Consider the following 27949-nt stretch of genomic DNA (forward strand, 5'->3'; position numbering starts at 1 on the left):
CATACCCCTCAACAAAATGGAATTGCCGAACGAAAACACAGTTATATCGTTGAAAGTGCCATGAGTATGCTTCGTGACAGCAATCTTCCCATCAACCTATGGACAGAAGCTTTTTATTCTGTCGTGCATGTGATAAATAGACTGTCTATGGTTATTCTGGAAAATAAGTCTCCTTATCACTGTCTTTTTTGAACTTATCCTAGTTATTATGATCTGCGTGTTTTTTGATGTGTTTGCTATGTGCATATTGATCAGTCTCTGAGAAACAAGTTTCAAGACAAGGCCCAAAAGTGCAGATTTGTGGGATATGCAGATGACTACAAAGGATATAGGTGTTATGATCCCACCAACAAACGTATCAGAACCTCAAGAAATGTTGTCTTTGATGAACAAAATTTTGATCACGGAGCTGACACAACAAATATGTCAATTGAAATTTACTATCCTTGGCTAAGCTCAGAACTTTTTGTTGGCTCCAATGAAACATGTTCCTCAGATTGCGTGCAACAAGAAGAAGAGGTATTTGAGAACACTGGGACGTCGGGGTCACAGAATGCAGAGGAAGTACAGGGTAGATACAAAGGCATTGTTTATTCCAGACGGAGACCGACAACATCAAGCCATTCAGATCATGTCTCAGTCGCTAATCCTACTCCTTCTCATACCCTTGCAGTCAGAAAATCAAACCGCATACGACATCCTATTGACAGGTGGGTTAGTTATAACAACTTCTCCTTGGATTTTCAACTGTTTTTAACTGCCATCAATAAGGACGAAGAGCCCATCATGTATTATCAGGCAACAGCTTCTATGAAATGGGTAGAAGTCATAAATGATGAAATGCAAGCCTTGCATGAATGTGGAACATGGAAAGTTGTTCCCAGACCACCTGACAAAAATGTTGTCGGATGCAAATGGGTCTACAAAATCAAGTACAAGCCAGATGAAACCATTGAACGATATAAAGCAAGGCTTGTAGCAAAAGGATTCACTCAAGAAGCAGGAAGACTATGATGAGACTTTTAGTCCGGTTGTAAGAATGGGAACGATTCGAATTATCATTTCCCTGGCTGTTGAACATGGATGAAAGTTGAGTCAGCTTGATGTAAAAAATGCATTCTTACATGGGGATTTGAAGGAGGAGGTATACATGGAACAACCCCCTGGATATCAAGAACAAAATTGTAAACCCCATATATGCAGGCTAAAAAGAGTCATCTACGGCCTGAAGCAAGCATCTCGCTCTTGGTTTGATAGCTTCTCATCAGAGATTCAAAAACATGGATTTTCACGTTCCATGTTGGACCACTCATTATTTATCTTTAAAAGCCAGTCTGTGACCACTCTATTATTAATTTATGTTGATGATATTATCATCACAGGAAACTCTGCGGACCACATCCAAGAAATAAAAGACTTATTTGGTCAAAGGTTCAAAATGAAAGACCTTGGAGTTCTACGCTATTTCCTAGGTGTAGAAGTTGATAACCAGGCTCATGGATTGACACTCACTCAACACAAGTACACCGTAGATGTTCTCAGCAAGGCAGACATGAAAGACTGCAAACCTCTAGGGACTCTGAGTGTACTTCATCAAAAACTTAGCGCTCATGATGGAGATCTGTGTGATGACCCCACCAGGTATCGCAGCATAATAGGAATGTTACAATATCTCACATTCACTAGACCTGATATTGTTTATTCAGTCAATCAAGTGTCTTAATTTATGCATGCGCCACGCACTGGACATATGGAAGCGGTCAAGAGGATCCTTAGATATCTGAAATGGACTATTGGGGATGGATTGATATATTTACCACAGTCCTATGGCCAAAACAAGCACAAAATTACTGTATATTATGATGCAGACTGGGCAGGAGATCCCAACGAAAGAAGATCTACATCAAGATATTGTGCCTTCATTGAAAGAAATTTAGTCTCTTGGAGCAGTAGAAAACAAAAAGCTATCGCTAGATCAAGCACTGAGGCTGAATATAGATCCATGGTTGCTGCCACTGCCGAAATCACATGGATCAGGCATCTTCTAACTAAAGTAGGAGAAAAGATCTCCCACACTACCTTGCTCTATGACAATCAAAGTGCTATCAATATGTCATTCAATCCAGTACATCACAGTCGTGCCAAGCACATTGAGATCGACCAACACTTTGTGAGACAGAAGGTTGAAGAAAAAGAGATTGAGCCTGAGTTTGTCAGTACTGAAAAACAGGTTGCATACATATTTACCAAAGGGTTAACCAAGGATCGCTTTTGGATGCTTAAAAGCAAGTTGTTCATTGTCCAAAACCATGATCAACTTGAGGGGGGGTGAAAAAGGTGCAGGATCTGACCCGATCCATGTCACCGTCCATGTAAAGATCATGTATTTTGTTATCGGGTCTGGATATACCAGACCCGGACCCATAGTGTAATGTAAACTTAAATACACATTTAGGTCACGATTTCTTTTACAGAAATCGTGACAGCCGCTATCGATCTCTCTCTCTCTCTCTCTCTCTCTCTCTCTCTCTCTCTCTCTCTCTCTCTCTCTCTTCTCTTTCTCAATACAGGAGCAAGAAGGAAAACTTACACATAGTTCTGTAAAATAACATGGAAAAAAAACTTTCAACGTTTTATTTGTTTAACAAAAGAATATAATGAGTTATTTATATTTTACAAAGACAACCAATCATAAAAGCAATCATAGTTTTGTAAAATAAAATGTCCAAAAAACCTTCAAACATTCATTTATTTAACAAAAGAATGTAAAATGAGTTATTTATTAATGGAGGAAAATAGCACCTTAGGTTAGTATTTGAAATACATTGGGAAAACAAAAGCTGTTGAATGTACCAACTGAACAGTTGGGCAGTCTTTTGCAAACAGGTGATGATTGGAATAGTTTGTGTTTAGCTTCAAAGCTTTTCTTTTCTGTATTTTAGGGCTCACATATAGCACTCTGTTGTAAGCATAATGGAGCATGATCCAGGCAATCATTATGTTTAATTATAACTTAGTTAGTACTATGTTTTTTATTTTTTTTCAACATATTCATTTAATGTTGAGTAGTAATTTTTGTTGGCATTTTCTTATATGTAGATACACAGAAAAAGGAACAAGCTTTTGCATAAGAAATTAAATGATCTGGTATTTGTGCAACACAACCAAATACCAGAGAAAAAAATAAGGAATCAGCAAGGGGGAAACAATATTGATCCTACTAAATTAAGGGAAGTTGATGAAAAATGATGAATGGGTAACTAACGATGACTTTGTCTATGGTGACCATTCCTTATATGAGTAGATGTGTTGCAGCTTCAAAGGACAGAGATGTGTTGGAGCTTCAAAAGACAGAGAGGGTCCAAGCACTAACTTGAAAAATAAGGAAAAGATCATAAGAACATGCAAGAAAGCAGTAGGTGTCAACCAGTAGGCAGCTCTCTTAGCACTACCTCATATCAGATTCTTGGATTAGAGGATCAAGTTGGCTCTTGCGAACAGCTTGATTGGGCATATAAGTGTCTATAGATGGTTTTTCAAGTCCACCATTAAATCCCAGTCCTCAATGCTAGATAGGCGATGGAAAAGACCAAGTTAGATTGTGGTAAGGACAGAGGATATTTCTAGTGGAGCAATGAAAGAGATTGAAAAGAACACTAATGGAAAAGCAAAAGAAGAGGATGATTCTTATTATGACAACTTTGCATAAGATGATGATGATGATGATGATTGATATTTAAGACTTCATGATTACCTTCTCTTCTTTAAATAGTTTTGAAATCTTACATGCATTCTTGAACATTTGCACCTTCTTGTAATCATGGTCCTAACTTTATGATTTTTTATACTTCATAACTCTTATTATTTGTATTATTATGGGTTATGAATATGATAAGTATTATTTTATAACATGTTTGCAACGATTCTTTATTTCATTCTTAGTTCATTATTTTATTGAGTTTTTAGACAGCTTGTCTTCCGAGATAGGCTCAATATGATGATGACATTATCTAACCCAAATGAAAAGCCTTGAAGTTGGAGGATATTAATCAAAGTGGCATCAACAACAATGAGGTATAACTATCAATAATTCATGGTATTTTTTCTTTACTTATAATTTGGGATCCTTAGTTGACACGTAGGCTTTAGGGGGTTGGCACCTAGGCAGTGCCTAGCGCTTTTGACTAGTTAGACCACTATCGATGACCCCGATTCCCCCCACCAACGATTGGACACAAATTGTTCATAATTGATTACACTTTCTCGTTCCTTTACTCAATAGCAAGGATCTCCCTCCTGCCCTTTTCTCTATTAGGTTTAGGATTCCAAATAACATACATTACAGAATTTATAAACTGTACTATTCAAAGGTATGTTCTGGCTTGTTCTTGGCCAAACTCCAACCTGTCATGGACAGGCAAACTTGGGACTGGATCCAATTCATTTTGGCCATTGCTTTGTACTCTGTCGTTTTCTCCTCAAATAAATTTCACTTGCCCTCAGAAAAAATCAATAAATAGCATACCTTGCAACATGAAAAATAAGATTAACAATGTACAGTAATTTTTCAACACTACTGTTTCTAGCCCTTAATAAAATAACAGTGCAGTCCATCCATTGATTGATTAAGCAAACCATCAGAATTTAAGGATAAAGACCTCAACCTTCTCACACACACATGCCCTCTTCACTTAATTGAGAACACAAATATTTGAAGCCACAGTACTGCAATCAAATCAATTGAATTCTAATATGGCACACCAGGTTAAAGTTTAACCATAAATCAAATAAATCATTTTTTTCATGGCATGTATATGATCAAATTATAAAAGAAATTGTTACTGCTCAGCAATAACCTTATATAGCTTCCTATGGGATTGGAGTTGACAATCATACAACAGCTATGAAATTCATTACCAAATTTTCAAGGCTAAAAGAATCAGAAGTATGGCGTAAAGTTGGTTAAAACTTAAAACTCTTGATGTTGATACAATTATGCAACGGGGAAAGATGTATAGGAGAAACTACCCAAATAACTAGCTTGAACTGCCACACAGATTTTGAACTGTTTGATGTATTCGTATGTCTCTCTGTACTTCAATAACTCCCTATTTTCTATAGATGAATAAATGATGGATGAGCTCATATGCAGAAGACTTTGTTTTCCCTTATCTTTTGAATGCAAATATAGATTTTGAATGCAAATATAGAAGACTTGTTATGTTGATTCCATGCGGTTTTGGTTACAAGCAGTGTATATTGAATCCAATCTCGCTATTCTTATCAATTTGTCATATCCCATTACTTAACTACATGTGACCACTTCTCAGGAAAAAACCTGCATGTGACGAGGTACTTAAAATGACCACCATTGCTACTATTATTATTCTTTTAATTTTGCAATTACTACTATTTTTCCTTTTACTTATTCTAGTGCTATATTTTTTAGTTGTTTTTATTTTAATGTTTATGTTGTCACATACAAGAAATGTATATTCAATCCAATCTCGCTATTCCTATCAATTAGTCATATCCCATTACTTAACTACAAGTGACCACTTCTCAGAAAAGAGAAACACTACATGTGATGAGGTCCTTAAAATGGCCACCATTGCTACTATTATTATTCTTTTAATTTTTCAATTACTACTATTTTTCCTTTTACTTATTCTAGTGCTATATTTTTTAGTTGTTGTTTTTACTTTAATGTTTAAGTTGTCGCAATATTTTCTGGATACAATTGCTGAATATATTCTTTAACCAGTTAATTGAGTTTTTGAATTAACATCTTCCAACAATAAGATTTTTCATATTAACCACACAACATTCGCTAGTGAAAATTTGACCAGATCAACTACATATTGACCAATCTTGTGCAGGAAAAGGAAATTCTTACATGAAAAGACCTACACAATTGCAAGCCCGAGGAAATGTATGACATGTTTCTTGATAATTATTGACTCAAGACACATCAAAGCAACAGAACAAAGTTATCGAGACCCAAGCCACTTGTAATGTCATAAAATGCATGTTGAAAAAGCAAATAGGATTGAAAACAGGAGAGGATCCTCATGTGAGGAATTGAAGCAAGTTTTGTACACAAGGAGAGCTACAGCTTCCTGTCACAGATATAAAAATTGGAAAATACAAAAGTCGCACAGGAGTCGGATACTGATTATTTAGCAAATGCACCATTGTAAGAAACCCAAACTCCAATTCACCATACAACTTTTCAAGGGAAGTGCCCCCAATCAAGGAAGCTAAGAAGAAGAAACACCCATGGGGAATAAATGGTACTGTCGGGGGCCAAACTCAACCAAAGATGGGATATGCAGAAATGTGTTTATGTGTGAGCACATGTATGCTAATATCATGTATCAGCGTAATTAACATATGTAACGTGTGAATGTATGTATTTCCAGCATGGAGATTACAACATCATTAATGCCTTGAGGCCCACATACGCACATCCTGCTTTTAAGCAGAGGTAATCAACTTACAAAACTGAATCATAACATTCTTCCACTCTGGTTTTCATTCAACAAATCACTGATGAAATATACATCAGTTCAGGTCATTCTAAGTATACAAATGATTCCTGGCCTGATCATGGCATATGTCAGACCATAAGCAAGCTCTGAAGATGAAATCTGATATAGTCAAAATCTTCATATGAGGAAAAGCACAATCCTTAAAAACACAAAAATGCTCAAAAAAAGAATATACAAAGAAATACTCAGAAGAGAACTAACTAACATAAATTTGTTGATGCTACAAGAGAAAATCAGGAATAACTGTTGTATTCGGGTCTACAGATATAGGACTTTTTGATCTTTGCTGGTTCTTACGCTTTGTGTGATGATGATCACTCTTACTTGAGTGCCTTCGACTTTCTTTTTCTTTCTTCTCATGCCCTGAAGAATCCTTTGCTCGAACTTTATCACGGCTATGATGCTTGTTCCTTTTCAGACTTGAATCCCCATCTCCATGTTTTTCTCCACCACCACATCTTTCTCTTTCTGGTAAATTAGTCTCACCAATAGATCCTGAACTTCTTTTTTCCATTTTGATAGACAAGTCATCCAAGAGATTACTTGATTCTGCTTTCTTATTTAATTGATGCAATGATGATGAAGATCTGTTTCCTGCCTTTAGAAGGACATCCTGAACTGGGGCTGAAAGAAGCTGACATTTCACGTCATGTACTGGTCTCACATCAGTTACCCTTACTTCATCTCCATCCAACTTTACAACCACAGGCCGTGCTTTTGTGCGGTTTGTCCTCTTGGGTATCAATGACTGCTCAGTAAGCTTTGCAAGATCCTTAGTGGCATCGGCAGGATCATTAAGTGATTGACTAACATTAGCAGGTGGGTAATCATTGGAGTCATCTGCCTCTCTTTCATTAGGAAGGTAGTACATCGAATGCCGCTTCTTGTGCTCAGAAAGCAGAGATGTGGATTCATTTGTTTGCTTATTATCTTCATTCTTTTGTAAATTAAACAGAGGAACATCCCACTCCCTATTTCCAAGGCTTTCAACTGTGAAAGTGCCAGATAGAGAAACATCATCCCCCAAAATATAGTCCAGATCAGCAAGATTTTCCTTGAGAACAAGTCCGACAGGCACTTGAACCCTCTCTTGGGCATAGGCAGAGACAGGGCCAAGTTCCTCTGAAAAGATCCCATACATCAGCTCAATGATCTCATAAACTCTGAGGGATTGCTTCTTCTGCATAAATTGAGCATCATCACAGACGCTTTCCTCTACCAGAAATCCAGGAACCTCTTCCAGTGAATTAATCAATCCAAGTACATTCCTTGCTCTCTCTTGGACATCAACATGGTCGATATCCATTAATGTATTCACAGATGCTTTAATTAGATTTAAAAGGTACATTACAGAATCATATGAGTATATATCCCTCTCTATTGAAGCCACTGAAGAGACTTGTTCTACACCACCTTGTTTTACGGGAAAGTTAGCTTCTAATGGATTTTCTGAATTTGATGTTTCAGGCACCAATTTATCAGAATTTAAAGTACCCATTTCGCTCTTAACGTCTATAGGTTCTTTAGACAAGTTTAATGCAGCAAATTTATCTAAATTCTTTGTTTCCACGGAAATTTTACCACCATCATAACAATCTAGCTGATTAATGAATTCAGGCGGCATGACATACGAATACAAACAAAAAACTAAAATTTTGAACACTGACTGAACATAAACAGCTCTTACCCCAGCCGGCAAAAGATTTGTACGTGGCTGCAACAATGACTCCACCAATTCAATCGAGTTCTTTGAGAGGTCCACATATTCCCCTGCAATCCAAGCAGCCGCACACAAAATCCTATCCAGTAGAGGGTTGCCAAGCAAAGAAGGGTCGATCAAAAGGTCGCGACAAACCCTAACAAGCTCAACTCTAGCATCCTTGACCCTGAGGGCAATATCTATCAATTGCCGCTCAATCTCTCCCCCATGTCCGCAATGTGCGTTCCTCGATATCTCTCCGAGAAGTAAAACGTACCAATCGAAATCCACAACCAATTCATAAAGATTCCGACTACATGTAGAAAGGATCGATCCCAATATCTCATTACAGAACTCGGGATCCGATTTGAATGCGTAATTCATCAAAACCCGTGTAATCTCAACCACATTGTCCTCAGACACCATTCCCATCACGAGCGTTAGAGCCAACCTCCTTATGGAGGGATCCCCATGATTCAACGACTTCACCACGGCATCCTTGTTCTCCAAAACCGCCGACAACCGCTTGGGCATCAAAATCAGAAGCGCCTGTAACCCGAGATAGTTCAGATTCGGGTCTTCGTCGGCCAGCATCTCCCGAATCTTCCCAACCGCCGAAACAACCGCGCTCTCGTGCTCGGAGAAGCTCGAGGTCAGCGCCCTAACGCACTCGAACATGAGCGACTTCGCACCGGTCCTGGCCATGATCTCGCAGATCGGCCCGACCACCTTATTCCCCAGCCTCCTCTCCAGTGGAGCGAGGGCGGCGAAGATCTTCACCACCTTGATCAGCACCCAATTGTTCTTCGAATCGACGAGAACCTTGTAAAACTCAGGCGCCAGTGGAAGGTACGACCGCGGATCCTTCGCCGTCAATTCGCAGAAAACCCCAACCGCCGCGGAGACCACCTGCCCGTCCGACGCATCCAAGCACTCCACCAACCTCTTGAAGCAGACCCGGACGGAGTCGGGGCACCTGTCGAAGATCCTAACGAGGGCGGCGACGGCCTTCTTCTTGACGTAGGGCTTGGTGGAGCCCAAGAGGGTGAAGATCTCCGGAGTGAGGTCGCGGACGAGGTCGGTGGTGGCGGCGACGGAGAGGAATTGGAGGGCGAGGGCGGCGTCGAAGTCGGACTTTCCGGAGAGGTCCTTGCGGAGGAGGTTGGTGATGAGGAGGAGGACCTCGGTTGAGTCGGAGAAGGCGACGGAGGCGGCGAGGTAGCCGACGCGGCGGTGGGCGAAGCGGGGGAAGCTCATGGCCTCCACGACATGGAAGTCAGCGGAGGAGGCGTCGACTCCGAGGAGGGAGCGGGCGTAGGCGAGCTTCTCCAGGGCCGCCGCCTTGGTGTCGTGGTCGTTGGAGCGGGCCTCGCGGCGGGCCTCGTCGAGGCACTTGGACAGGAAGAGGGACTCTCCCAGCGGGTGGGAGCGCAGACCCTTGATCATGTCCTCCAGGGTGCGCTGGAACAGCGACTCCATGATCGACGACGCTGCCATCACAAGGAAAGAAAAAAAGGCTTTTTCCTTCTTCTTCTTTGTTGGTTTGGGAATCTAGGGTTAGGGTTTAGGGTTTAGGGTTTTTGGAACGGTGGTTAAGGGGAGAATTATGATTAAGGTTTGCAGAGGAGGAGGGAATCATGCCACCTCCATGGTGCTGTTGATGGGAAGGGGAAGGGGAAAGAGAAAGAGGTGTGTGTGGGTCCTACTTCAACTAAGGCAAAAAAAATATTAAATTGTCGAGGATCTTGTCAGTTCTCGGTCACAATATCGACCAGCAAATATATCGGGTTTTTTTTTTTAAGAGAAAATGCTGAAGACTTTGCTTAAGAATCTATTGATAATAATAAAAAGATTTACACATGATCATCACAAGGATGGAATCTTTGAGAAAAACTTCTGATACATGTGAAAGTATAAAATAGGTGACATTTGAATTTAAATAAAATTATTTTTAATATAGGAATAATCTTTGAAAGGTGTTCTTAATGTATTAATATCATGTTAAAAATGTGATATTTTGAAATATCACATTATTACGGTAACTTGTGATATTTGAAGAATATGGGCAATATTTGTGACTATGGTTATTTTAAATTGTGAAAATCCTTCGTCTCCTTGTGGCTTTTTTCGAGGTTGTTTTTGGACACGTGGATTTGGAAGAATTCAATTCCAAGGATTGAATTTTTGGAATTAGATGCACAAGGACTCCAACTCCATTGTTTGGATTGCTTTAGGCAATTGGATTCTCATTCCCAGCATCTCTCTCTCTCTAAAAATCATGATCATATGTTAGAGTAGCTCATGGCTCAGCTAGTATTTGTATAAAGCCATGAGCAACTCGTTTTGCTTAAACGAATTGAGCCTGAACAAAGGTGTTAAGCTCAATAGTGCTCATATTGATAAATTATATATATATATATATATATAAAAGGTAGAATGCATAAAATATATAGAGAGAGATAAAAAGGATGAATGAAAAATGTATACATAAAATATGAACTATTAAGTGTAATTTATAAAAAAACTATATATATTTTTAAGTATAATATATAAAAATATATATATTATGTATAAATAACATGAAATGTTTTTACACTAGCCAGCTTGTCTCATTCAAAGATGAGCCGAGCTCAAGCTAGGCTCGGGTAAACACAAACGTCCGAGTCACTAGCTCAATCTACCAATAAACAAGTCAAGCTCGAACATGCTTTGTTCGATTCGTTCGGCTTGTTTACCAGCCCTAATCATATGCATTGGGGCAGAAAATTAAAATTTTATTAATATAATAAACAAAATACATTATAATCTTGTCAAACGTACAGGGTCAATGTATGTGTTTGAAAGAGTGAACTCAAGGTTTTGGGTGTGTTTATGCAGAAAATAGTCACGGACAGTTTGCTTTAAATCACAACCTCCTGACCTTTTAGTACTTCAATAAATATGTAACACTTCTTTCTTGTGTTTTCATGAATCCAGACTCAAGGGCCATATAAATTTATAAAAAGTGAGCTGGATTGAAGACATGTCTAATGAAGAAGTGTCCCTTCAACCCAAGAGTCACAACCCTTTTGGTTATCTTGATTCTTAATGAAGTATTATATTTGTGTTTAGTTAATTGTACATGTTGATTGGCCTAACCGTTAGGATGACCCTCCCCAACCGTTGTCTTGTGGTCATTATATTTCCTACAAAACATTTTACAATTCAAGACATTTGCTTACATTACCATGCACAATCACTAAATTTTGAAATCTTGTTTGCAATGATATTTTAAAGCGAGCATGTAACACAAATTTATTATAGCAAATGATTGCTTAAACTCTAAGATGGATATCCTAAGATGATTATTTCATTCTAAGGATATTTATTACTATTTGTTGATAGTTGCTTATTATTTTAATAAATTCCTTATAAAAAGGTTAACAGATTCTTACATATAATAGGAGTAATGAGTAGGGGGTGGCAAAATCTGACCCGACCCGCCAACCCGACCCACCAACCAGCTTCTTAGCTGGGTTCGGGTTTGGCTTAAACGGGTCCGTGTCGTGAACGGGTCGACCTGCCTAACCCATTTATTAAGCGGGTTGGGCTCGTGTTAAGGGTATGCCAACCCGGCTGACCTGTTTAATAAACGGGTTAGGCGGGCAGGTCAACCCGTTTACCCGAACCCGACCGCCAACCCGTTTACCCGACCCGCCCACCAACCCATTTACCTGTTTACTTGAACACGACCCGCCAACCCGTTTACCCGACCCACCAACCCGCCCGCCAACCCATTTACCCGACCAGACCCGTTTTTTAAACGGGTTAACCGTGTCGTGTCGGGTTACCCGTTTAATAAATGGGTCGGGTTTGTGTTTGCCACAGCCGATCCGTTTAATAAACGGGTCGGGTTCGTGTTGAGGTATGCTGACCCGCCAACCCGACAAGATTGCCACCCCTAGTAATGGGTGGGTGCTAAACGCATTTGGTGTTAAACCGCATGCTAAATTGGTTTTTTGGGCTTTTTTAATTTTATTTTTTAAATTTTGATGTGATCTATGTACTTGATTTTATAAAAGCACCAGAAAACTTCTGCAGTTTAACACCACAGTGGGTTTAGCACGTACCCATTACTTCATATAATAGATATTTTGAACCATTATATGGAATAATGAACATCAGGTTTAAGTAAATGATTGCTTTCCGTCTCATAAACCTACTATTAATCAGGTGGTGCCTAGTGGTGTCAATGGGTCGGGTTTGGCTTGGACTCAGGTGAAACCAGACCTCACCCTGATTTTTGGGTATGGTATCGGGTGCAGACCTGGGTCTAATTGGACCCATCATAATAGAAACTATAGCGGACCCGATAAGAACTACATGATCCAGACCTGGTAAAATAATATTTTTTTATCATTTTTACATTAAAATTTTGTGGGACTTAATCAGAACTCGGGTCGGACCCAGGTCTAGTATAAAATTTCACAAACTATACCGGACTCCATGTATATTAATCAGACCTTCGTGTCCGAAACTAGGTCTTAATGGGGCCTTCTTATTTATCACCATCCTATAGGTTTGGTATGGGTCGCATCTGGGTATATCCGACCCGCTAACACCCCTAGTGGTGCCCAACCCTAATAGATCAATCATGATGTCTATCCTTTCCATTAGAGTTGGGGATATGGTAGATAGCATCCAAGGCCATTGTAACTTTTGGTTTGGACCCAGGTAAAACCAGACCCAGACCTGATTTTGAAATTATAGTATCTGATCTGGATTTGGGTTTAATCAGATCCATCATAAGAGAAACGACATCCGGATCCTATAAGGATACCTCTACCATCCACCATCACCACTCCTAACTAATTCTCTTTTCTTATTCATTAAAATTTAAATGATTGGTGATCCAAACATTCACTTAAAATAAGAGCAACTATCTTCATTATAAAATGCACTTTAATTTATTTTTGTAAGCAATAAAAAAAAACAAATCCAAACAGGGCCTAATAGAACAACGGTGCATCTTCTATCATGGATAGCCTATGTCAGATTTTGACTCAGATCTATGCATACTGTCCAACTCTGGATCAGGATCCAAATAAATCCGAGTGTGTAATTATAATCCAATCCTTGATTCAAATATGAGTTGTCCATATTCGATGTTTCGATTCAGTACCCTGATCCACTTGCAACCTTACCTCAAATAAACCTTTTTTTCTTGAGATATATCCAATATAAATGTAAATGTCATGCTAAAAGCAAGACGTTTTAGTTTGAACAATAATATTGTGATATTATAAAAATATCACGATATTTTGGCTGATTAAAACGACGACCAAAGTAACGTAGTTTTCTTGCGATATTTTCAAAATGTTCTTGACCTTTTATATATTTTTATCTCATTAGTGTTTACATATTTTCCCTAATCTTTGAATTTACATTGTTTTTGCTCATAAAAACACTGATAAAAACGTTTGAATTTCTCACGGGAATTTGGATCCCGTTATTTTTCTGCTTTAAAATTTTGTTATTATGGTATCTGAGCCATCTTCAGGCATGAGCTGCGGTTATGTTGGATCCTGGTCCCTTGGTCCAATATCCAAATGTCCAGTCAGTATCCGGGTCCGGTTCGAGCGGTCCTATCCGGTGCTCTCCTGGACATGTAGAGCAACTCTTCAGGCCACGGTTTCTTCCATCTCCCTTCTCCGGTTTGGGGAAGATCGTAGAAGAAGCAATGAAGGAGGAAGACGACCCGCGGGAAGCAGCAATAGCGGCAAGCCCCGCTCTGCAACATGATTTCCACTCCCCGACCGTCACCAACGTTCAGATCAACAAGCTCAAGGTGCCCTCTTGGTTTCTCGGTTGGTCTTTTTCGCGTGTTCTCTCTTGATTTTCTTCGGTTATCTTTCCGTTCATGTCGAAATTCTTTTGGGAGAGACAATGGATATTGTTTGGGACGGATGATGCAAGGGTCCAATTTCAAGAAAGATGAATCCAGAATGTAGGCTTCCAACATTATGAGATTTCCCTCAACCCAACGTGGGAAGCAAAAATTAAGGAGCTCCACAAGACATATGGCAATTTTTTTTTCCAATAATTACTGCACGATCTCCTGATTTTCTTCTTAGATAGCTATAGGATGGAAATTTTCCTCCAGTATATATATATATATATATATATATATATATATATATATATATATATATATATATATATATATATATATATATATATATATATATATATATATATATATATATATATTCTAAGAACATTATTGCCATTATCTTCTAAGGACAACTTTTTTCTCATCAAAATATCTACTTCATGTGAAGGCAGTTCACAGAAGCAAAAGATGAAGAAAAAGCGATGTAGGAGTTGATTTGATCACCTAACTTGCCAGAGATAGGATGATCATTGGTATAAGTATTGGGTACTAGTACAATTACTGCTATGTAGAGGGATAAAAAGTTTCTGGTACAACTCCACCTGAAACACATATTGTGATATTGATATTATTTCAAAAAAAAATTGTTCAAGTTTCTACAAACATTGATATGATTTATAAAAAAGATAGTATCAACATTTAACACAAGTAATATGGGTTGTCGAAAATAAATAAATAAAATTTATGGTTTAATAAAGATATTGATAATTAAAGTGGTTATTTTGCAATTAAAAGGCTGGTTAAGAAGTTTAATCTTTATCTAGTTAGTGGTTTACTCATATAGCAGATTGAACCAGAAACCCCACTATTAGAAGCTTTGTTACAATATATGGTGTGTATTGGGGCTCTTACAAGTGTCTTATCCAACAAAAGATGGAAAACTATGGTCCAATTTAACACAAAGATAGTGTATCATGCAGTGGCTGCAGTTACAGCTGAGATCTTTAATCATATTTTTACCTCTTCGGATTAAAATACTTGCACATCACTATTCTATTATAAATATTAAACCATGTTGAGATTTAGCATCACAATTATGTGGATTTTGTATTTCTTTTTTTTTGTTTTTAACAACTATCACTGAAACAAATATGTAGTATCCAAGTTTACCTTTGATGATCGATTAAGATATTTTGTTTCTTATAAACAGCTTATTGTGATGCAGATCAACATGTTCAATGTTGGTTTCTTGCTTTGAATATTTTGTGCATGTGTGTATATGCGTCTGTATCTGCATGTTCTTTTCCTATTTTGTGTTTTTGCAGTTGAATATTCTGCTGTTCCTTGATCTTTCTTCTTTTACTTTTGCATTATGAGAAGTAATATTGTCATTGCCTGTGGTCTGACCATGAATCAAGTTACCATAACTGTTGGCAGGAGCTGCACCAGAGACGATTACAGATGAAAAAGACATTAGTTCGATCTAAGCATCAGAAGAATTCAAAAGGTCCTCTTGTAGTCATGTATGATAAAGGCGTTTTGGTTCTTTTGGTTTATATTTTTTTCTTTCTCAAACAAATAATATTTTGTGCAGAAAATATGGGTGCTGTTGCAGATGCAGTTGTGAAGGAAGTAAACACGAAGAAGACTGATGCTGAATCACAACCATTACTTTCTGAAGCTTCTACATTGACCAGTTCAGTCAAGAACAAAGTAAGTAGGCTTTCATGATTATCACATCGGTTTCTCTTCAACTGATCTTTTAATGTCCCGCCTCTTTCAGTAGTATAAAAGCTCATAGGCATCACCCTTGGTTTCTCTTTCAACTGGTCTTCCAATGTCCTTTCTCTTTTAGAAGTATAAACTCGTAGGATTTACTCAAGGGCTTGATTGAGCCTTATGTTTCAGGATCTTATTTTGGGGCTCAACACCAAGTGTTCAGTTCACCTGGTTCCCTAGGTTCTATAGTCTATACTATGTTGATCTTGGCTCTTGGCTCTAGTTGCCTGAGTTCCTATCTCAGTAACTATGATTCTTCACTTGGATTAGAGACTTGACCATTGATTGACTTGATGGCATCACTCGAGTTGATGAAATGCACCTGCATCTGGCGATCTGATTTTTGTGAACTCTGAGGATCATTTGTAGGTAAGTTTAAATGGATACAAAGAAAAAAATATCAAGACTTGATCAGATTTGGTAGTTGAATGCAACGATTAACATAGCATTTCTGTATGGACTGTTGTCAGGTCAGGCCATTTGTGTATGTTAAAGAGATTAGGCTTTACTTTTAGCTATTGTTACTTCTCCCTTCTTTCTTCTCCCTTCTTTCTTCTCCCAACTCTCTCATAATCATGCATCCTACTACTGATGCCCACCAACCACAATCGTAACTTCTGTTGTGTATTGAGTGATAGAATTTCTAAGATTCCTCATTTGGGAAGAGTAGATGGAGCATTCCCCTTTGTCATGATTGCTTCCTATCTCTGTTGCAAAATTACCTATATAATTTTTTGGCTTGGTTACAAGAAAATTGAAAATTTTGCAACATTACCAAATTATCATGAAATCCTGAATTTATTGTGACTTTACAGTGATATTTTCATGCATTTTTCTACAGCTTGAAGTGGAAAATAGTTTACTAAAATTTCCATTTTTTCTTTTCCTTCTGTTATGTTTTTTGCAAGAAAACCTTTTTTTTTTAATCTTTCAAGATATCTCTTGCTGAGAAATTCCTGACAATAGAACACATGGTGCAGTTCCTCTTAAGAAATCTACACGTTTTCATCATTATATTCCCAGAAAAATATGCTGTATGGTGCACATCTAATTTGGTTACTATTGAATTTTCTCTAATGCAACATCATCTTTTTGTACAGAAAGAAGAGGCACCATCCTGTGGATGGAAAAAGCGCCAGAAATTACATTGGGGGTAACATCTCTTCTAGTTTTTATTTTGACATGACATTCATTATTAATGATAGTTTCCGTATATTAGTGCCATTTATCCAACAGCATTTGGTTGCTGGAGGACCAAACTTAGGATGTTGGCAACACAAATTGAGATGCTCTTAACCTGACAAGTTGAGATCTATAGGAACTTGATCAGTCCAAGTGTCAAGTCAACAATAGCTTACTGCATTAATTTATTGATTCCAAACTGCTCAGTTTTGTTTGTTCTGGATTTCAAAGGTAATGAGCTAAATTAGTTCTTGTTACGGTTATTTCCTAGCTGCTTATTGAATCAGACCAGGGTTGTGCATCAGTGGCCTCTCAATTTGTGTCCAAAACACAATAACATCATGAAATAGCTGAGATCAACCTAGTGTTGTAAGCATCGTACCATATCATACGATCTGGTATGATACTTTGGGTTTTGCGATGCAATATACACTTGTATCGCGATATGAGTGTGTATCATACTCGTATTGGGTGTATCGTACGATACACCCTTGTATCGTGTTGTATCGTACGATACAAGATGTATCGTATGATACAGGTCTGATGCACTTTAAAATGACTCAAAACTTGATTTTTAAGTTTTGGGTTTTAAAGGCCTCTTGAGGGCTGACATCTATATTTTTCTGAAGGCTGTTAGAAGGGAACCCACACACTCTAGGAACCATGAGATCAATTTGAGGGTTGATTGGTGCGTAAGGGAGAGGGGTTTTACGATTTTCTCAAGTAAGAATGGATTTTCACAATTTTTCCACTCAAAGAAGTAGGTTAAGGTAAAAAATCCCTATTCTTTGCTTCTTATTGAGTTTTTTTGGGGGAAAGATGGCATCAGAGGATTTGACATGGCAATAGGGCACTCAAGTAATGAGTGTAAACCAATTAAAAATCAAGTACAACTATTGCCAAATTTTTTTAGGGTGGTATCTCTCTTTTTTAGCATTATTTAGTCGGGACACATTATAATGTGAAAGCATGCACGCCAAAAAAATTGTCAAATGCCATGAAACGGCAATGCCAACAATTACTTAATGATCTGAGAGGAAAAAGACAAGAAAGAAAGATGAATGAGGCAAAAATGAAGTATGCAGAGCTTTGGGAGAATGTGTATTATGAAGATGAGCTCCCTACTTTTGATCCTACAACCCATAACATAGGATAAAAAATAGGAAGTTCTGCAGCGTAGGGGAAAGGTGTAGTTGGTGTCAATAATAGTGTCGCTGCAGGCACAAAAAGAAGAGGAGGACGAGGGAGTTCTTCCAGAGGAGGTAGAGCTAGAGGCTCTTTTAGAAGTTTTTTCCCTCCTAGGACCTCCCCTGCGGTACAACTCGACATTTCATTGCTATAACTCCTCAGTATTTAGTCGAGCATGTGGATGTCACGGTTGAGAGATTGTTCTATGATGCCTACATTCATTTCAATGTGATAATTTTATTTCATTTTTAGGTTGTGACAGATGTCATAACTAGTATCAGGCTTGAATATAAAATGACTTCATATCATGCTTTGAGAGAAAAAGTTTTAGATGCTAATGCGAAAGACGTGAAGGCATATTGTGATGAGATGAGGCAGTTATGGAGAGAAACTGGGTGTAGCATCATGGCAGATAGGTGGACTGACAGAAAGTCAAGGACCTTGATAAATTTCCTTGTCTATTGCCTCAAACGAACTATATTTTTTAAGTCAATTGATCTGTCTAATGCACCCAAGACAACATATGTTACTCAGAGTTTTTTATTAGGTTGTGTAAGAGGTTGAACATCAAAATATTTTACAATTTATTATTGATAATGCAACAAATTATAGGGCAGCAGGTAAATAATTGGCAAAAAATTTTGGGTCATTCTTTTGGACCCCGTGTGTTGTCTATTGCATAAACCTCATGCTCGACGAGGTTAACAACATAGATGAGGTAAAGTAGACAATTGAATGTTGTCAAGAAATTACTAAATTTATTTACAATCATGCATGGGTTCTGAGCCTAATGAGAAAGTATATTGGTGGTGCTGAGTTGATTCGTAATGCAGTTACTAGATTTGCTACGATTTTTTTGACAGTGCAAAGTCTAGTAAAGAATAAAGTTATATTAAAAAAATGTTTTCATCAAATGAGTGAAATGCATATCCCTATGTACAAAAAAGAAATCTTAGAGAAATTGTAGATATTGTATTCATAAGTGAATTATGAGATTAATGCGTGAGGTTGAAAACAACTATACCTTTGGTGAAGGTGCTTCTTGGTTGACAGTGAATACATACCAACTATAAGTTATCTCTATGAGGCCATGGATAAGGCAAAAGAGACCATTCTAGACAGTGTTGTGAAAAACGTTGAGGCGTAGCGAGGCGCTTCACCAAAATCTGAGGCGAGGCGTAAAGTATAAGCCTCAAAAAAAAATTAACTTAAAAAAGACTATAAAAAAATATCTAAAATTATGAATAAATAAAAAATGCTTTATTGATTAAGCAAGAACCAACAAGAAATAAAAAATCTCAAATAAATACTAAAAAAATATGAGATTAACATGTAAAAGTAACATTAATGCAATAACTTGATCTATGTAAGTATCTAAGAAATAAAACATGAGCATTCATTTAATTCTATATAAGCCATATAGATGAACCTATACAAGAATTAACAGAGTTCAACAACAATTATTCATGCTCAGTTCGGCCACAATGAAATAAGTCCATCGTGGATATAGGCATAGTAGTCGAACCATGGTGTTCTATTCCTTCTCTCTTTCTCTACTGTTTTGATTTAAAGGCATGGATCATTTACTGCCATAAAATTGTGACAATCTGACTCATGCATCTTGAGCCCTTTTGTTCGTGTTTGATAGGCGACTCTATTTTGTTGAAAAGAAAAAAGGGCCTCACAAACACTGACAACTGCCGGGTTAGGGCTGCTAACACAATCAGAGGTACTTTGGATGTCGTTCATCTTAAAAACGTACTACACCCATCAAAACAGGAAATAAGCTTATTGCAAGATATTCATTTTAAATCATTCCAATGTCGTCCACCCTAAACGCACGACATCGGAAAAAATAGTGAGGCCCATCCAAGTGACGGGCATTTCATTGGTACAGGTATTGGATGTCATCCATCTTGAGATCAATGACATCCAAAAGTGCTCTCACGGAATACCATGAGCACATTCTGACTTGATCCCCTCTCGTCGGTGGGTCAGGGTTGGGCCGTTGAGTGGCATGGACTCTAATTAAAATTACGTCGGATCGGTTTGGTTTGGTTGGGGTCGTCCCCATGTCCCATAGTATATGCATGTGAAGATGCAACTCGAACGTGCCAAAGACCTCAAACGAAAGAGGAAAAACGAGGAGTCCAGCTTTCTAGGTACTCTCTCTCTCTCTTTGAGATTACCAATATTTTTGCAAACAAATTAACACGAGCCCGTAAACCCCACTTCTACTTTTTATCCACTTCAATTTTGGCTATTCGTTTAGTGAGATAAAGCAGTAATTTGTGCGCTGGTGCTGCTCCACTTGGGTTCTGATTGTTACAAACAATGAGAGGATGAGAAAATTAACAAGTGGGTTTTGAGATTCAACAAATTCTATCACTAATAGCGCATGAGATATAGCGTTGTTGAGAGACGAGAGAGGGCCTGAGTGAGAGACGAGCGAGATGTGAGAGAGCAGAGAGACGAGCAGAGAAAATTTGAGGCATGTACGCCTCAGGGCATTTACGCTTTTATGTTGCCCCTCAAGGCACAAAGGCACTCGCCTTGAGGCGAGACGCGCTTTTTGCGCCTTGAGGCACATTTTTAATAACACTGATTTCAGATAATTTTAAGGGGAAGAAAAAATTTGTATATATCTATATGAAACATTATTGATCATAGGTGGACTGGGCAACTTCATCAACCTCTTCATGCCACAACATATTATTTAAATCATGCATTTAGATACTCCCCTACGTTTAAAATGGGCAAGGAAGTCAATAAGAAACTTTTGGATTGCATCGAAAGGTTGAACCCTGATTATTACATTCAAGATCAAATTCATAAGAAAATAGAAACTTATGATAATGCATTGTATGATATGGAGAGACCTCCAGCGGTGCGAAACCATACCACGATGTGTTTCGGTAATTTATTTTGACTATTTCATTTTTAATTTCATATTGTTATTTAATTATGATGTTTTGTATAATTGTATATGTTATTGTCTTATTGATTTTTTATTTTCTTGTTTTTTTTAGACATGTACTAGGCCAGGTTTGAAAGTGATGTTCTAAATTTGAGAGTTTTTGTCATTCACATTCTTAGCTAAACATTTAGTGCAAGTGGATGCGAGAGAAACTGATGTATTATTGAGCAAATTCATACCAAAAAAAGAAATAGATTATTGCACTAAAGACTCAATGACCTCGTCTACGTTCACTATAACTTAAAACTAAGGCAAAAGTATAAAAAATTTATAAAAATTATTTATTATTTTTATATGTTTATTTAAAGTTTTTTTTTATATCATTCAAAATCCGACTAATTTTAATTTTTTCATATCTTTTTAAGCAAATCAGAAAGTTATCATCAAGGAGGCACAAAGAGCAATTTGATCCCATCTGTTTGAAACATTTTGATGAATTAGATGCATGAGTTGAAGAAAAAATAAGGGCTTCTTTTAATGAAGAGAATATTCAGTGGATTAACGTGGAAGGAGCACGGGAGGTAGATGATGAAGACCTACGTATCTTGGAGACAATGTGGATATCGATGAAGGAAAGAAAAAGAATAAGAATAAGATATTGATGATTATGATTATTGATGTTTTATTATAAAAACTTGGTTATTTAACCCCTTTTTTTTTGGAAGGCAAGTTGGGGTTGGGCAGACCCCACAAGTTATTATTTAACGTACCACTGGGGTTTGAACCTGCAACGTTCCACCATAAAGAGACATGCACTGACAGCTCCTACTAACCAATCAGTCCTCCCATTGGTTGGTTATTTAATACTTAATTGTTCATAAACTTGGTTATTCTTGTTTTTGTTTATATAATATGAAAGTACGAGTCTCATGGCATGTTCTTAATTGCAAGATATTTAATATTTTGCATTGTTCTTGGGAGATATACATGCAATATTACCTATGATTCTATATTAGTTGATGTTTGATGATGTCTTATGCAGTTCATGGAGACATAAATGCTTCACATGTGATTTAATGGTTGTATTTTGTGCAATTCATCATTGTTTCATGTGATATGATTTTTTAAAAAAATTTGCTAAATTTTTATTAAAAATTTGCAATACAGTCTTACTATGGGACCAACCGATACGGGTAACAATACGATACTTACAACCTTGGTTTGACCGTTAGAGCTAGTCCTATTCAAACTAGTCGTTAAAGCAAAACCCAATAGCTATTTTGACTAGTCAAGCTAGCCATTAGAGCAAATCTGAAGAGCTAGTAGGTCATTCAAAAAATGACCAAAAATAGATAATACAAAATTAAAATATTTAGCCATTTCAATAATAACCAAAAAAAGAAATAAAAAACCTAATCTAACCTAAAGTATTCATCAATTATATTTTAACCTAAATCCTAAACAGTACATAGAACATACCTAAATTTTAGATTAAATACACAAATTTGGTTTACCTTGAATACAAGGATAAATAAAATAAAAAGAAATACCTATAATATACCTTAGTATACTTAGGTATGTACAATCTATACAATGCGTATATCTTAACAATAATATCATATTTGTTAGAGAGCTACAAACAGCCAACATCATATCTACCCATCTCTAAGCCACACCGCCAATCTTTGGTATGTGGCCTTGAGATGAAAAAATTGAGAGTTTTGATCTCTCTTTCTGTCCATTTAATTTCATCTTTAATCCACCAAATTGTGATCTCCTTCAATTCTGATATCCTTTTTGTTAGGTTAATCATTTCAACCGCTTCTCTTTGTTCTTTGTTTATCAACCGACTTTCGTAAGCTTGAAAACTCAGCCTTCAGTTCCTTTACTTTCCTAAAAAATTTCGACCCTTGGCCCAAATTACTAATTTTTACTTGATCATTGTTAGGACCCTCCAAAAATTATAGTTTTTAGATGTTTTATACTTGATATGAACTATTAGATGTGTTTATGATTGTTGTTGAATGAAGAACATGTAATTTATTAAGCATCTTTATGCTTAGATGTGTATTTTAAAGAGGCAAAAAAATCATTGGTTGATATCGTACTGAAAATTCATGATAAAATGTTCACATTTTTAAATTAAATCAATTTGAAACAAGACTTGTTTCTCAATAAATAAGTATTGATAAACACATTTAATGGTTCAAATTGAGCAGTTAAAATTGAGCATAAAACACCTAAAACTTTGATATTTGGATGGTCTTAATGGTGACATAAAGAAAAAGGGGATAGGATGAGCCCCGTTCTCACATACATATAACTGAAAAAACAGATTTTATATGTATGTGTGTCAAGTCAAAAACACATGCATACATGTAAACCACGATACAATGCGATATGTATCGTTACTTTGGGCCTAATCATTACGAGATACGGGTGTGTATCGTATGATACACGGTGTATCTTACGATACACAATTAGTGCATTTATGTTGCACTCAATTCATTTTTTTTCTTCTTCTTTTTTTGAAATATATAAGAAAACTCCTTAAGGTGAGTTTGTGTTCACTCCTAAAGAACTTGAGAGTGATTTGGGGCTTGATTTCTTGCAAGAAGAAGTCTTCATTTTTGTTTGAACCTAAAAAAAAATGGTTATGTAAAATTTTAAAGTATTGAGAAACACTTGGGGATTTTGTTTTTGCTTATGGAAACATGCACTTTTTTGGATCTTATGACTTGTTAGCTTAGTGTTGTTTATTATTTCACAATTTACATTTTTCTTATGAGATATGCATCATGCATGCCATTCATAGCAGCTCACGGAGACATAAATGCTTCATATGTGATTTTATTGTTGTATTTTGTGCAATTCATCATTGTTTCATGTGATATGATTTTTTTTTAATTTTTACTAATTTTTCTTGATTTTTTTATTAAAAAATTATGATACTTGGGGCCCGACCAATACGGGTAATGATACAATACTTACAACCTTGGTGCAACTTGTTGCTTGTATATTGAGAACCATATCTGATAAGCTTGATTACTTTAGCACAAAACTTGCTCTATCTTAGGGGCATCTTTTTCCCGGAGTGCTTCAATGATCTGTTCTTTTGGAGCTTTATTTCTGTTATCTTTAGGACCATAAACGAATGGAAGAAGAGTTAGGATATCACGATATCAGCTACTCAATTAGGGCCATGTTCTGATTTGATCTCTAATCCATAGCCAATACAATGATCCAGATAACAATGAGAGTGAAATTGGATCTACATTTGCTTGAGCTTTTAGAATCAGATTCAGTTCCAATAATTAAGACAGATAGCCAACCAGATCCGTTCCACTGTACAATGTGTGCTGATATTGCTGCTGGGAGTTGATCCCGGAGCATATGGTGAAAAATAACTACCCAGACTGTGACATTGGATTTTGTGAACTATGTCACATACCATATTTAAATGAGATTTAGGATCATGTTATATATTTTTGGACATGTGAAGGACTGATGATTCAATTGAGATTGGAAGTAAGCTGATTTGATTTAGGGACAACAATGAGGTTGTGCAAGTCTGACTGTCATAGTGGGAGGGGGAAGGGGTTTCTGCATGCCCCTTTATTCCAGCCAAAAGGAACTGGGTCAACTAGACCCTCTTTGTCCATACCACCAGCAGATGAGAAGAAGAAACACTGTCATTGCAGCTCATCAATTGAGAGAGGATGTGGTAGGATCCCCATGCCCTGATGGAGGCGTCTTTGTTGCTGATGATGCAAAGGTCTCCTCGAAAAGGAGCTTGTCATAGGGGATGGAAATCTGGTCAGCGTGATTATAACTGCACTCCTTGGTTTTACTCAAGAGTACCTCGAACCTCTTGTCAATGCCTCCTTCCTGGCCATGGACAAGGTCCTACAAGCCATGCCATTCCCATTCTTTCCTGGAGAGAGAGAGAGAGAGAGAGAGAGAGAGAGAGAGAGAGAGAGAGAGAGATGTAATCATCCTCCATTCTGCAAGCTGACACCATGCCTGAGGCTGTACCAAGCCTACAGGGCCATGAGACAGCTAGCTTTTGTCACGAGGTGGCATGGAATCCGAGACACTAAAAGAAAATAAAAAATAATAATTTCACTAAAACAAATGAGATCTAAATGCATTACCACAATGAGTTTGACTACAAGAAATGATACATAGCCAAGAACAAGAACATGAAATATAAAAAATAAACATTTTAATAAAATGTTCACATTATTTGCAAAAAATCCTCACTACACTCATTCACACACATTTATTTACACCCAGTGCTCTCTCAATCATACAGCAAAAAGAAGCAGCAATACATAAAAGAGGTTCTCTAACATGTAGTTTTGACTAGTCAAATTAGCCGTTGGAGAAAATCTTAATGGAGAGAAAATCCCAATGCTAGTTGGTTATTCAAAAAATGACCAAAAAAACAAAAAACAAAAAAAATATTGTCATTTCAATAAAGACAAAAAATAAAAAACCTGATCTAACCTTAAAGTATACATTAAGTATACTTAACATAAACCTAATAGGTATAATTTGAGTATACCTTGTCTAAATGACAAATACTCAATGGGTATATGTCTAGTATACCTGAAATATAAAAGAGGTATAAAAATAGAGAAAATATGAGAAGCATACTTTTGTATACTATTATATATACTATATACAAAACCAAAAGTACTTCGATATTACATGTAAATCTTTTAACAGCTTCATGCTGTCAGCAGCCCATTGTTGTGCTCTAGGTATTGGCATGCACAATGATAAGGATTAAGGGTTATTAGGGCCCAACTTAGCACAAGGATATGCAGCAGCCCAATCCGATCAATAATCAGCTTAGGCCTGGCCTGAGGTTAATCGAACTTGGGGCCAAAACTGGCACCAAAGCCAATCCTTTATCCAGTCAGTACTTGCAAGCCCATTGAGTACTGGCCTGTTGTTTGCTGCTAGTGGCATCTTTTATTAAATGATAAAATTATTATAATTTGTACTAGTAATTATCATTGCAAAACCCTAATACAAATTGTATTTTTATTTTTTCTAATTAAATGCATGTGACAAATTTGAATTGTATGTTGTACGAGTTTGAGTTCATTGGTGTGAGTTATGTATTTATCGCTCATATATGGTTTTTAAAACGAGTTTCATACTGGTACATGGTAGTGGTACACTTGATACATGGTATGAAGAGTGTCAATTGCCAATGCAACTATGCTTCAAACGGATATGGTCAGCAGCGATTGCTCATCTCTTTTTTGAAATTATGAACTCATTTAGTCTTTATTGGACCCAATATGTTTCTCAGAAGTTCTCTGATTACTTTACTAAGATATAAATACTTATGGAGCTCGTGACTAGTGTTTCACTGACATCTTTTATTAACATTCTTTTTAAGTTTGCAATCATATTTTTAAGAGTAATGTAATATTGTGATATGCTATAATTATCATTACAAAACCATAATAAAAATTATGGTTTTATACTTTGTATGTGGTACCAGTTTGAGTTCATTTGGGATGGGTTTCGTACTAGTACTTGGTACCGTTACACTTAATACATGGTATACAAGAGTATGTCAAGTACCAATGCAACTCTGCCTCAGACAAATTCTGAATGCCATTTGCAGCGATTGCTCTTTTCTTTTTTGAAATATGAATGCATTTATTTTTTCTTTCAAAATATGACCCTCTCAACTAGTATACATGAAAAATCTCATTTTCTCAGCCTTGATACAAAAGAGAGATGGGAGAGGAAGGCCAACATGTAAATTGTCTGGTTGGTTTAAAGAGGTAAACACAGACTAAAGTGAGTGCCAGTGGACCATGTAAATTGTGTGCTTGGCTTAAAGTGGTGAACAGACATGATAAAGTAGGTACAGTGGATTCTTACAGCAACTTGGATGCATGGCGGCTGATGTGCAGATCACCTACACATATACATAAACTCTTTTGCTCTATGTTCGCCATTTACAGCTTTGTTTGGAGACATGGAGACCAACCTGTTGGTGAGAATCACTGTAGCTTTGTTAATGGATGCACCAAGCATAGTTAATGTAACTTTTGTTCAGCTTTCTCTAACAATAGCTTTTGCTGAGAAAATGTAAATTCTCTTTCAGGTATGATGCATTTACATCCTGGAAAATGGCACTCTCTCTCTCTCTCATATGCTTTACAGCCTAGTTATGCATACTTATTTCATGGAATTGTAAGTGTTTGCAGGGTCTGGCTGACAAGTATCATCCTAAACCTTTGCAAGTTTATGGTTTCTATGTGGCCGCAAGCATGCATGCATACTTGCATGTGTGTGTGACAACTATTTGGTGACAGTGACGGTAAACAAATTCATAGTTAGGTATCTATTTAATTGAAATCTGACAGATTTTTATTAACAAGGCATGTTCTGGATTGAGTTTTATACGATAAAAACCTGATCCTTTGAGTCATGAAATTTTGGTCACTGCCAGTTAGTTTTTGATAAACTATAGCGAGCACATATGAGGTCCACTCCATGAAGCACTCAATAGATTATTAGAAATCAATGGGGCACTTTTGAACTGGAAAAGATGTAACTAATTAGTAACTAATTTCATTCTATCCTATTTTACTATAGCTGTTCCTGTTAAATATCTTTTATGACCAACAAAATTTATATATTGGTCTTCTCATGAAAAATAGCGTTTACTTTTTACATTGAAAATTCATAATATGCCTCTGATGGTATTCATTCTAAATTTGGGAGTT

At 36.9% G+C, this 27949-nt stretch overlaps 2 protein-coding genes across 4 annotated transcripts; one reads left to right on the forward strand and one right to left on the reverse strand.

Annotated features, from left to right (window-relative positions):
* Nucleotides 1–4393: 4393 nt before the first annotated feature.
* LOC149831937 (AP-3 complex subunit delta-like) lies at nt 4394–9948 on the reverse strand. 2 transcript variants are annotated; one of them, XM_090012296.1, is made up of 2 exons: nt 8239–9948; nt 4394–4525 (listed from the first exon to the last, which is right to left on the reverse strand). In XM_090012296.1, exons 1-2 carry the CDS (start codon nt 9745–9747, stop codon nt 4490–4492), a joined length of 1545 nt encoding a protein of 514 aa, XP_089868422.1. In that variant the 5' UTR covers nt 9748–9948; the 3' UTR covers nt 4394–4489. The 2 variants fall into 2 exon arrangements, with proteins under 2 accessions (XP_089868422.1, XP_089868421.1); XM_090012295.1 differs by lacking the exon at nt 4394–4525 and having other exon boundaries at nt 6506–9750.
* A 3991-nt stretch (nt 9949–13939) lies between these two features.
* LOC149831938 (uncharacterized) lies at nt 13940–27344 on the forward strand. 2 transcript variants are annotated; one of them, XM_090012298.1, is made up of 5 exons: nt 13940–14077; nt 15560–15629; nt 15717–15835; nt 17002–17054; nt 26934–27344. In XM_090012298.1, the coding sequence occupies exons 1-5, from the start codon at nt 13970–13972 to the stop codon at nt 26974–26976; spliced, it is 393 nt and encodes a 130-aa protein (XP_089868424.1). In that variant the 5' UTR covers nt 13940–13969; the 3' UTR covers nt 26977–27344. The 2 variants fall into 2 exon arrangements, with proteins under 2 accessions (XP_089868424.1, XP_089868423.1); XM_090012297.1 differs by lacking the exon at nt 26934–27344 and adding an exon at nt 21614–21706.
* The last annotated feature ends 605 nt before the right edge of the window (nt 27345–27949 follow it).

This window comes from Nuphar pumila, chromosome 7 (assembly GCF_984573655.1).
Source record: "Nuphar pumila chromosome 7, dmNupPumi1.hap1.1, whole genome shotgun sequence".
In the NCBI taxonomy this organism is placed as follows: Eukaryota; Viridiplantae; Streptophyta; class Magnoliopsida; order Nymphaeales; family Nymphaeaceae; genus Nuphar; species Nuphar pumila.

Bases quoted from the DNA above. Each gene is read 5' to 3' on its own strand.
- LOC149831937 (XM_090012295.1), bottom strand. From the start codon at position 9,747: ATGGCAGCGTCGTCGATCATGGAGTCGCTGTTCCAGCGCACCCTGGAG.
- LOC149831938 (XM_090012297.1), top strand. From the start codon at position 13,970: ATGAAGGAGGAAGACGACCCGCGGGAAGCAGCAATAGCGGCAAGCCCC. The intron at 14,078-15,559 runs GTGCCCTCTTGG...AACTGTTGGCAG, and splicing joins TTCAGATCAACAAGCTCAAG to GAGCTGCACCAGAGACGATT. The intron at 17,055-21,613 runs GTAACATCTCTT...TATCTTTTTAAG, and splicing joins CGCCAGAAATTACATTGGGG to CAAATCAGAAAGTTATCATC.